The 12,500-nt window shown below is 34.3% G+C and overlaps 1 protein-coding gene across 1 annotated transcript in view; it reads right to left on the bottom strand.

Annotated features, from left to right (window-relative positions):
* The window catches only part of LOC137632541 (potassium channel subfamily K member 18-like), a 297,397-nt gene that overhangs the window by 137,509 nt on the left and 147,388 nt on the right, over positions 1-12,500 (bottom strand). Inside the window, exons 4-5 of the mRNA XM_068364515.1 lie at positions 1,789-2,020; positions 981-1,116 (exon numbers count right to left, since the gene is read on the bottom strand). Coding sequence (XP_068220616.1) covers positions 981-1,116; positions 1,789-2,020 — 368 coding nt within the window. The remainder of the gene's footprint in view (positions 1-980; positions 1,117-1,788; positions 2,021-12,500) is intronic.

Here is a 12,500-nt window from a genome sequence, read left to right as displayed (position 1 = left end):
CATTTTCAACAACACCACTTAATTCAGGTTAGTTTTGATATAACTACTAATGAGCGTGTCAAAATGAAATAAAATAGTCCTACATTAATAACGACAGAATGGAAACGAAAACTCTAAGAACAATTATTCTATTTAACTATTCTAATAGATTCAAGTGGAATATTTTCGAAAGGTCACAACTCCGTTATTTGTTTTATCATTCATTTCGAAGCTTTAAAATTTCAGTAGCTATTAAGTCAAAGTATAAGAAACTATGAAACCTGCATGCATATTTCTTTGAGCCTGTGGCAATGCTTGCAAGATAATAATGTTTGGAAGTCAGCTGTGCCTATAAGATAGACTTAATGCAAACATTACGTCGGAACTTGGAAGCGAGGCTGACAGTTTTTGCGTGGAATAAATTGCTAATTTTTTCTACACTTGCTATGCTATTCTTTCATTTCTACTAAACACCACTTAGTGTAATGTCACCCTTTTTTCGTTTCATTTAATAAGTACTCTCAGATAGCTAGGTATCATAGTAAGCATCAAATCTCCAAAATTACTTCAAAATGTATACCCACAAAAATATTCATATTCATGAATTCACGGATGTGTATATTTCCTGTGCATCGTCGAGAGTTCTAGCTAAACTTCATTGAAGTTCCTGTTATTTTCTTTCACAGTTCTTACATTATCTTCCTTTGTATTTTCTCGAAAAAAACATAACATTTCAAAATACAAAATGTATACACTCAAAAATATTAGTATTCATAATTTCATGGATGTATATATTTCATGTGCATCGTCGAAAGTTCTGGCTAAACTTCATGAAAATTTCTTTTATTTTTCTTAACATTTCTCAAACTATATTCCCTTATATTTTCCCGAAAAAAAAAATAAAACTTTAGAACAAATTGAATCGTAGTAACATACTTACGAAATCCGAAAAAAAAATATTCTGAAATATAAAAAAGCAAAATTCGTTTCCAAATTCTTACCTTCTGTCCCGCCTTCATGGACGCTTCAGTTACGTTCTTCATACCCTTTCTTGTGTCCTTAACAATGCCCGTCAGCGCCTTCTTCGTGAGGGAACTCCTTCGCGAATCGGAGGCGGGAGGTTGCAAAAAGGATGGCCTAAGAACAATGATTTAAATAAGCATAACTGTATGTTGTTAAAAAATTAATATATGATATTCTTTGGTGTAGTTTATCATATAATTATTATTATCTTTTTAATATATATAGCGATGGTTATATCAGGAAATGATAATAAATATTCAAGAATTTTCACATGATAAATATCATTAAATTCATCATAGAATTAGAAATATACTTTTGATAAATATAGGAATGGTTGTCTCAGGAAATGATAATAAATATTCACGAATTTTCACATGAAAATTATTTGTATAGTTTATCATGGATTTATATCTTTTTAATGAATATAGGGATGGTTACATCAGGAAATGATAATAAATATTCACGAATTTTCACATGATAATCATTAGTATAGTTTATCACAGAATTATAAATATTTTTTTAAATAAATATAGGGATGGTTACATTAAGATATAATAAATATCCAAGGATTTTCACATGATAATTATTAGTATAGTTTACCATAGAATTAGAAATATTTTTTTTAATAAATATAGAGAAGCTGATATCAGAAAATGCATCAGGAATTAATAATAAATATTCTAAGAAAATATTATTCAACATGAGAGAGAGAGAGAGAGAGAGAGAGAGAGAGAGAGAGAGAGAGAGAGAGAGAGAGAGAGAGAGAGAGAGAGAGACCTCACTAACCTTCTAGATCCTGCAGCATTTTCTGGAGGGGGCGTGCCGGAATGGGGTGTTAAACTGGCGGGCGGAGTGCCTGTACGAGAAGGAGAAACGGGTGCAGTGGACGGCGTGGATGGACGAGGTGGGCGTCTGACTGCAAGGAGAGGAGTGCCAGGCAAAGGGGTGCCAGACAATGGCGTGCCCCCCTGGGGTGTGCCATTCGTGGGGGTGCCATAGGGTGGAGTGCCTCGGCCCTCTGGAGTTGGAAAAGAATGATACACTGTTAAAGACTTGTATTAAAAAAAAAGGTAAATGCCTGGCAACATTTATTCCAGGATTTTTACCGTTTTAAAAACGGATATATTGACGTAAAGGAGTGATATTACGGTCACCAAACCGTAAAAGATAATAGCAATGTAAGATAAAATTACGGTCGCCTGTATTTTACAGAAATACGGCTGAGAACAGTATGTTTTTACGGAAAATTTCCTATTAAAACTAAGGGTTTTTTTTAACAGTGTATGGTTACTCTAAAACCTAATTAAATTTCATAGTTCCTTTATCGTATAAACTTCTTTACGAAAAAAATGGTATAATACATTCTTGACATATGATATCTGAATTATTACTGAAAATTATGTATTTTCGCTGTAGCTCTTTGATTTGTTATCAGCTTATGCTCTAAGGCTTTAGTGAGGTTCCAAGTCTCTGATGCAGAGGTTATTACTGGTAGGACCGTCTGATGAAATATTTCTATTTTTTAGAGAAAGTGGCCATTTACTTTTCATAACCTCATTTTTATTTAACTCAAAAAAAAAAAAAAAAAAAAAAAAAAAAAAAAAAAAAAAAAAAAAAACTACCTTCGTTACGTGTCAACTCCCTAAAGATTTTATGATGACACTTATCTTTGCTGTAAGACATGATCAAGGTTAATGAATTTAGTAAATGTCACCAACCAAGTTTTATAAAAGCTATTTGAGATTATAGTTTCTTCAGCCGTGATCATCATAATTGCAGACACGTCATATGATGGAGTCATACGGTTAATAAGGGCAGCTTTTGGAAGAGTTGTCAATTAAATGATTAACAGGACTTTAATAGCAATAAAGTTTCGTTTAGATGCAATACTTGCAAACCTTATCAAAACTGCCAATATTGATGACACAAAACTCTATTTCACCTTATCAATAAGGGATCCTTGGTCACAGTAACATGAATCTATTTATAAAAATCTATCTTATTAAATAAATCGCTAATTCCAATATATATTACTTATCGAAACCTGTAAATATAGTATTAGAAATACAAAAGAATGATTAGGATCAGGAAGATGAATGCTCACTTTATCAAACAATGACATTTACCCTTCTGGCACACCTTCAGTCTTTAATTTCTCATTTCATAACTAATTTTACTTATTTAGTCTACTTTTTTATCGATATTTCTTTTTATCATGCATTATTTCTAACCTTATAAAGACATTATAATCAAGAGCGGAGGTAAAAACTAGTATAAATCAATATGAAGAAAAGGCGATTTTCCAACTCATGGTAGATTAATGCTCTTAATTCATCATCATCATCATCTCCTCCTACCCCTATTGACGCAAAGGGCCTCGGTTAGATTTCGCCAGTCATCTTGATCCTAAGCCTTTAATTCAATACTTCTCCAGTCATCATCTCCTACTTCGAGCTTCATAGTCCTCAGCCATGTAGGCCTAGGTCTTACTTATCTCAAGTTAAATATTTGGGGGAACGAGTATGACAAATATAGAAGAATCCGTGGTAAAAGCTGAAAATTGTTATCTATCCAAGTGCACTGAATTTCTCCTAGTTTCACCTAATCCAGCTGGGAATCTTGATAATTTCCGCGAAGATGGCTTGTATAAAACTTGAAGTATGTCTGAGAGAAACTTCAGAGGAAAGTTGAAGTCAAAGAAATGTCAAGAGAAAAATCTTATGCACTCGAGCGGACACAAGCAAAGCATATTAAGAGAGAGAGAGAGAGAGAGAGAGAGAGAGAGAGAGAGAGAGAGAGAGAGAGAGAGAGAGAGAGACGGGGGGGGGGACCTAACATTCACTCTCATGTAGATCCAACATCCCCGGAGGAAGAAGTGTGATGTGAGGAGAGTTACAGACACGGAAGGGATTGAATAATAAAAGAAGGGGGGAAAGATATCCGACCTTTCTGCATTTTCCGTATTCTCCTTTTTCTTGGTCAGGTGTTATCCGAATTACAGAAACTTCGGAGATACCTGGAAGAAATTTCATTGGCAAATTGCAGCAATATCGCTGGAGTTACACATGTCATCGTTATGTATTGCCCTTAATACAGAGGCTATGGCATTGAAGATTAGAGAACAATGGTTTGATTTTGGAGTGTCCTTCATGTAATCAGCCATAAGTTTGGACATCGTTATCACAGAGATTTCAAACTTGGTTCATATTTCAGTGTACGAAAATCCAATCAAATTAATAGTTACAATCTAAGGTCAAAGTCAGGTCAAGAAACAAGCTGCTGTGGTGGAGGTCTGCACTTTACTGAGTGCCCCTCTAGTATTGTACCTGCATTTGGGGTTATCCCAATTTGCTTAGTTGCACAGAATATCTATATAGTCATCAACCAATCCATGGATTGGCATAACAGAGGGAAACTAGAATTTGACCCATTGATTAAGGTCATATAAGAGATAGGCTGGGGTCTCTATTTTACCTAATGAGGTAAGGGGCAACTAAATTTTACTGACGAAAAATAATGAAATCCAGAACAAAACTTTCTATCGTTATCTAGGACGAAATAACATAGGGTATTAAACTTTCGAAAACAAGTTATGAAATGAAATTCCTCTTATTATCCTTAAGTCATCTGAGAGATTAAAGTTGATTTATATGAGTAAATTCTTTACGTTTTCCAAGTTTGGAGAAGGACCGTACATTGACAATATCCTCGGGGAATAATATCCTCCTAAAATTACATTGGTAAAGATACCATTTTATAAAAAAAAAGTGATAAAAGGCAATAGAAAGAAAGGCCGACTCCCCTTACCCAGTCCTGAAGGAAAACTTTGCTAGAAGCCCCTCAAAAACATAAAAGACCCCTAAAACCTCCTCTGAAAAAGGATCCCTACATCATCGCCTTCAAGTGGACGTTTCTCAAAGGTTCTCGACAGGACGACATTTCCTCAATAGTCCTTGAGAAAGGACAACCTTCTCACTACTCGAGACAAGATAATGTTCCTACGGTAAGCTACTGCTCAGAAATTTTTGCGTTACATAAAATCTGAGAATAGTGCGTTCTTTGAAAAATAAAAGATCTGCAAAAAATACATCTCCACATATAGATAATGATTTACGGGAATGTACTCGAGCTTTGAAAAGGACCCTAAAATAGAAACTGAAAAAAAGTTATGACAATAAATGGACTAATATATTTTTTTTTTTTTTTAAGAGTAACCTTAAAGCGATGTATCTATCTCAATATTATCGAAACGATAAGCAGACGCGTAGAAAAAATAGAAATAATATGTCACGGTCGCAATGATTTTGTATTTCCAAGTCAATTATGAAGGCCTTTATTATCATCATTGTAAAGTTTACAGATAAAAGCCAAAACTTCTTTAGATAGATGCATTCCTTATTCTTAAAATAATCTGACACATCATACAGTGAGGATTACCTTAATCAAATTGAAGATCTTTTGGAGTTACAATGGTGTGTCATTCGTTTGGTTTAATTTCATACGACCATTCCATAAGACTCTTTCTGAAGGTAGCGGGTACAGCGTTGTAAAAAAAATCAAAATCTATGCAACCTTCACAGGCTGATTATAAACCTGGTACTTAACCCAACTTATAACCTAGCCAAAACTCTAAGGAAAATAATCTCCCTGTTTGTTTCTTCCGAGTTCTGCCTCGAGATTTCCTCTGACTTCCTTTATTTACTAAATTACTGCCTACTGAATAAGACCATTGCTTCTATCAATGGGGACAGCCCCTCATAAACATCTTTGTCGATGAGAACAATACTCTGATATTCAGTCAAATAGCCATGGATAATAGTACAGCTAATTCAGAAGTAATTGAAGCAAAATTAAAGGCACTGTTACAAATCTGCACAAAACATATCCCCTTCAACATCATCTGAGGATATCTCTACACCCAGATATAGGCCCAACCTAAATATGGACATTATCAAGATATGTTTTTTAGGGCAGGCTAAGACCCTTCCAATGGGCTGCTTATATCCAGATTGCCTCACGGATACATCAAAGACAAGTGCACAAAAGCTATCGAACTAAACATCTTTGATATTTCTGGTCATTTACACAATATTTTTCTGTATTGGTCGTGGAATTAATCTCATTGTAAAAACTGGGTCACGGCTGAAAAACTTTGAAGAAACCTGGTCTAATATGTTCCCAGGATCCTGTGTGTACCTTATGAGTAATAAGAATTCTATCTGTCAAAAATTTTGTATAGAAAGCCCTCTTGCATCTTTCCCATGGAATAACAGGAAAATCATGTAAATAGGGATACAAAAATAAGACTTGGCATATTCCTTTCCATTGGGTTGCTTGTCAGATCTATATGAATGGTCATTTGAAAATTTAAAAAAAAAATAAATTATGGCCATTTTCAAGATATACATCTGAACAGCCGTCAAAAATGATGATTTTTTTTTTTTTTTTTTTTTTTTTTTTACGTAGGAAGTCAATTTAAATTTATTTTTAAATGTTATTACTCGTGTCGTGTGTTTTGAAGCATAAAATTGTCCATACTATATATGGAATTATATCTATATATTGAATTTATCGTGCTAGGGGGTATATCTTAGCATTAATGTGCTAGGCGGTATTTCTTATCAATCTATGCCAACGGTTATATAAGCGAATGAGTAACCTGGTGAAGTAACGAGGAAATGCCACCCTAAATCTTAAAAGAAATTACTGGCAGCATGGGGAAGGATTGGGTTTTAAGCGATAGATAAGTTGTCTTTTTGGCTTATACTCCTGATGCCTAGCAGATGATCTTACTGGAATTAGTATGGACCGGGAGGTGTTACTTGCCTTAGATAGGCACTGCGCACCACAAGGAACTGGCTATCCTGTGACGAATCTTGCCAATAAATCCTCTAAGGATTTAGTCAATGGAAAGCGAATATAACAGAATGGCCCCCTGTCCCGGGCATACTAGAAGAGTTGGGAGACCCAGGCCTACATGGATGAGGACTATGAAGCGTGAAGTCGGACTTGATGAATGGAGAAGTATTGATTTAAAAGCTCAAGATAGAGACGACTAGCTAAATCTAACCGAGGCCCTTTGTGTCAATAGGCATAGGATGAGATGATAATGATGATGATGATGTATGGATTACTATAAAAACTTCTTAAAAATTAGGTCGAAAAAGTCCTTTTATTATTATTATTATTATTATTATTATTATTATTATTATTATTATTATTATTATTATTATTATTATTATTATTATTATTATTATTATTATTATTATTATTACTAACCAAGCTACAACCCTAGTTGGAAAAGCAAGATGCTATAAGCCCAAGGGCTCCAACAGGGAAAAATAGCCCAGTTAGGAAAGGAAATAAGGAAATAAATAAATGATGAGAATAAATTAACAATATACCATTCTAAAAACAGTAACAGCGTCAAAATAGATATATCCTACATAAACTATTAACAACGTCAAAAACAGATATGCCATATATAAACTATAAAAAGACTCATGTCAGCCTGGTCAACATAAAAACATTTGCTCCAACTTTGAACTTTTGAAGTTCTACTGATTCAACTACCCGATTAGGAAGATCATTCCACAGCTTGGTAACAGCTGGAATAAAACTTCTAGAATACTGTGTGGTATTGAGCCTCATGATGGAGAGGGCCTGGCTATTAGAATTAACTGCCTGCCTAGTATTATGAACAGGATAGAATTGTCCAGGGAGATCTGAATGTAAAGGATGGTCAGAGTTATGAAAAATCTTATGCAACATGCATGATGAACTAATTGAACGACGGCGCCAAAGATTAATATCTAGATCAGGAATAAGAAATTTGATAGACCGTAAGTTTCTGTCCAACAAATTAAGATGAGAATCAGCAGCTGAACACCAGACAGGAGGACAATACTCAAAACAAGGTAAATATAAATATAAACAGCTAATACTAAATATAAACAGCTAAGTTGACTTAGTAATGCATCAATATGAATATAATGTGCTGTAAATACCGAAACTTGTTCTAGGTAATGACATCCTTGGAAGCATATTATCAAATTGATAAAACAATACTCAAATGTTAAATTACTGTAAGGTAAAATAGTTTAACTCGGTCACACCTCCATTACAACTGCAGAATGTGGTGCAAGAGAATCCTGTATTGAAGTATTTATATTTTTCATAACTTTCTCTCGCATGCATATTTTGTTAATTCTTTACAGCACACAGCAATAGGTGAAAATGTTGTCCAGTGCATGCGTCATGTTAATTATTTCTCTCTCCATCAAAAAATGGCTGGATTTCTGTTTTCTGGATTGGCCATTGTTGCATGATTCCAAATAATACCAGCCTTGTACGCTGCATACTTTGTGCATTCCTCGACGGCTGCCTAAATTGCTGGCATGAAATCGCATGATTTCGCTTTACACATATCCTCGGAGAGAAAATTAAAACAATGTTTTGTGTCTGTTATCTCGCATAAAGCTTTACCAATTCATTGGGGTTCTATTTTTTAAAGCAACTTTCCTTCTAATTCCCTGCCACTCTTTCAAAGTATTTTTTTTTTCTTTTTTTTTTAGAATATATTTCTAGTATACATCATATATATCATGATATTTCTTGCAATTATCTAAATAGAACTGGGCCTTTCGTACGATATTTTTTGGCATTAAACATCAAAAGTTTTACTTGTACAAGGAAGTAAGGCACTGATCTATGCTAAGTCATCTATGATAGATTGTCTCTGCTGATGGCTCAGTCAGGAAATTGTCAATTGTTCTTCAAGTAACATTACCAGCTGTAACGTCTAACATGTTTGTAGTATTTTATCGACAAGAAGAACTGCTGCAAATTTCTAAATCTCATGTTTGAAGAAAATTTGAAATTTGCACAATCTTATGATTATAAGGTTAAAGTGTTACGGGAATAGCTCTTAGTCATCTTTCAGATCATTCACATGTTTGCAACTGACTGTCCTCTTACGTTTAAAGAAAGATGTATTTTTTTCAATGGATTATAAAATGATTAAATTCCCTCATTATGAAGCCCATCTATTAATTACTAGATTTGCTCTTTCCCTCCTTAGTGATGTGTAGTAACCAATTCAGCAGGAGCTTGGTCTAACACTAGTAAATAAGTCATCTCTTATTGACAAGGGTTGTCCATCTCACAAAGAACATTGGAATTTGATTCCTTTTTTTCTAACTCTTAATTGGTTTAATACTTTTAAAGTCTTCTAAACCTCCAGGAATATTTTTCATACTTGTGTCAATATTCCCGGAAAGTGGCCCACACTCCTCATTAAGATTTTTTTTATATAGAATTTAGCAATTATTTTCTGTCCTAATTGTAATCACACATTTATATTTTTAGTTGCCACCGCCAGCTTTTTGCCATAACATGAAGAGGGAGAATTGCTCCTATGGCAAAAGTTGACCTTTCCGAGCTCTCTGTAACTTTTCTCTGTTAAACAAAAGCCTGGAACTTGAATGGTAATAATGCCTTTATTTTCCCCCAAAACGTAATCTACTCCAGCAATTTTATCCAGTTTTCTTTAGTCAAGCCTGATAGGGATCGCATGTGAAGAATGAAATATATGGATGCTCTTTTGGTAAACTAATGGGGCCATGATAGGCATTTTAATCTGTTGAATAGTCTTAAATTCTTCAATTTTGTTTTGTTAACAAAGGCAACATTTTGTCAAATCATCGTACATTGCTTTTTTATAATTTCTACACAAGAAGTCATTCTGAGGCTTAAGGGATAGAGTTTATCCTTTAACACTGTTTAATGTACACATTAATGTAAGAGATACAACTATGTTCGTGCATTTTGTCATACAACCAAAACTATTAATCTATTCAAATTTCTCTGGCATCATAACACCAAAAGTCACTGACATTGACACAATTTGAAAGAAAAAATAAAAGGAAAAATGAATTATAAATAAAAACAATAAAAAAAACTAAGAAATTATCTTTTTCTTGTGAAAGTCCAACTTTTGAATCAGATAAAATAATCTCCATAATAAAAAGATGAAAATAAAATATTTTTTTCACGAGATCAGCTTTTGAAATAATCTAAAAATACCAATGAAGTCAAATAAATTTAGCATTGCCTACAGTACTCTCACAGAATCTTACCGTGGACGTACATGCCACTCTTGATTTCTAAAATCCCAGCAAGTGTCTTACAGACAAGATGACCAAAGCTTTTGAAATAATGTAAAAATACCAACGAAGTCACAAATAAATTTAGCATACAGTACTCTTACAGAATCTTAGCGATGACGCACATGTCACTCTTGATTTCTAAAATGCAAAGACTAGGGCATTAAACCAGCAGGTGTCTTATAGACAAGAGGACCAAACAATCTGTACAAAATTGTTGGCAGTCACTGGTCATCAGGTACTTGTGAGTCGGAAGAGTGTGTCCTATAAGCAATCTACAAAGTGCCGTTTTCCAACTTCTGGGCATAATCCTTTACCTCTAAGGAAATGTAACCGTTACCTCCTTCGTTTTATTTGAATTTTTTAGAGACCCAACGCTGTTGATTGCTCATCGAATGCCGTTAGTACTATGAGATCTCTACATCAACCAGATAGATAAAAGTTTGTTATCATTTGCTCAGCTCTAACATGCTGGGACATTCTGTCAACTGCTGAAGTGAACTTTGGTTAGATAAGTAGCATTTTGGATATTAAGTATTTTGCATTTAAGTACCCTTCCTTTACAGGCAATGAACCCCGACTGGGTTACACGGGAGTTACCAGTGTGCCTTGGTAGTGTTCAATGATTACTATCTTTAGAGAAATATCCATTTTAGGGTATATGAAACAACAAGATCAGTTTCATCAGACTGAAAAATGTACAAAACATCACTTCGGTCACCTGAAATGATAGACTACATCAATTCTTACGTCAGAAAGTAACGTTTTTAAATCAAACTGAACAGCAATTTTGGAAAATGGCTGCCAGATTGAATTTCCGAATGGCCATTAGACGGAGATAAACATGTAACCCATGAAGAGGTAATGCAAAAAAATGGTGTTCATATCACAATTTTCCTGATTATCCTGAAGGAAACTACTCATTTTCTACCATATTAATAGAGTATACAAGACTCTTATCAACAGCATCAATGAATGGTATGAAATAAAGAAGTCCCAAGTAATATTAATCAGAACAACATTTAAGGCACCACAACCATCGCCAATATGCTTCTTCCTTGCAACATATTACCTATAGTGATTTTTTTTTGCGAAGCCTATTTGCACAGACTCGCAGCGGTGCCCTTTTAGCTCGGAAAAGTTTCCTGATCGCTGATTGGTTGGACAAGATAATTCTAACCAATCAGCGACCAGGAAACTTTTTCGAGCTAAAAGGGCACCGCTGCGAGTCGGTGCAAATGCTCCTCATTAAAAGAAATGGACTATAGATCATCATCTTGATGTTAATAACATCGTTAGTCATTTATTTAAAAAATAAGCAAGGAATTATTCATATTTGCAAGAACCTACCTATACTCGCAAAGGAACAACGCTAAGAAGTCTTCTACTAATGTTAATGTTCCGAATATGGCATCTACCTACCTATACAAAATATTTCTCATTCATTCTCCATAAGAATAAAACTACTCATATTGATGCCCGTTGTGCCTTAACCTCACCAAAGCCTTTAAGATAGCTGACGCAACAAAACTCCGTTAAATCGAAGCAATCTCCTATTCTAAATGTTTTGCAAGAATATCTCCAGCGCCCCAAAGGATAACTCCTTTCTGCAGCGAGACACTTGAGAGGCTTGCAGACAGGTAGCGAAACTTCGACATTCTCGACATAGCGTGACTTGTAAGAGAGACTGACCATTTACGTAATTCATCTTAGATTAACTTTCTTGGTTATATATAGACTGAAATGTTGAAACTTCATACCTTTTATTGATCCTATTTAAATTTCTCTCTGATAATGATGAAATGTGCATTTGAAGAAATTTGAAATATTTATAATTATCCTTTGGATATTTGAGTTCCCCCTGCCTCCAAGATGGTTTACTACTAAAATAATAACATTTATGCTAATAATAATCATCCTAATGTTCAAGTTCAATAATAAGTACAATAAAAGAAATATTCTAGATATTTGCGAATGGAGAGAGGTATTCAATTCTTAGCTTCTTTACTATGAAACGACGATTGAAAAGTAGCCTTCTGAAAAAGAAAAATGTAAAGTGCTAATGATGTGACCTTTTTCTTACTAACAAGACTTTCTCTCTCTCTCTCTCTCTCTCTCTCTCTCTCTCTCTCTCTCTCTCTCTGTTGAGGCTCACTGTATGTTTGTTTATGGAATGGTTGTCAGTTAGGGGGTACTTAGAATCAATGTCAATGAACTATAGTAATTAACACTGGAGTAAGTTGGCACAAGAATTCAAAATAAGCAAAAATACTAACAAACGCTATGTTAAAAAAAAATTAAAAAAAACAGGCAAAAACCAATAACGAATGTTTT

This window comes from Palaemon carinicauda, chromosome 41 (genome assembly GCF_036898095.1).
Source record: "Palaemon carinicauda isolate YSFRI2023 chromosome 41, ASM3689809v2, whole genome shotgun sequence".
NCBI classification, from domain to species: Eukaryota; Metazoa; Arthropoda; class Malacostraca; order Decapoda; family Palaemonidae; genus Palaemon; species Palaemon carinicauda.
The sequence above is the reverse complement of the archived record's forward strand: the minus strand, read 5'-3'. Positions and strand labels throughout refer to the sequence as shown.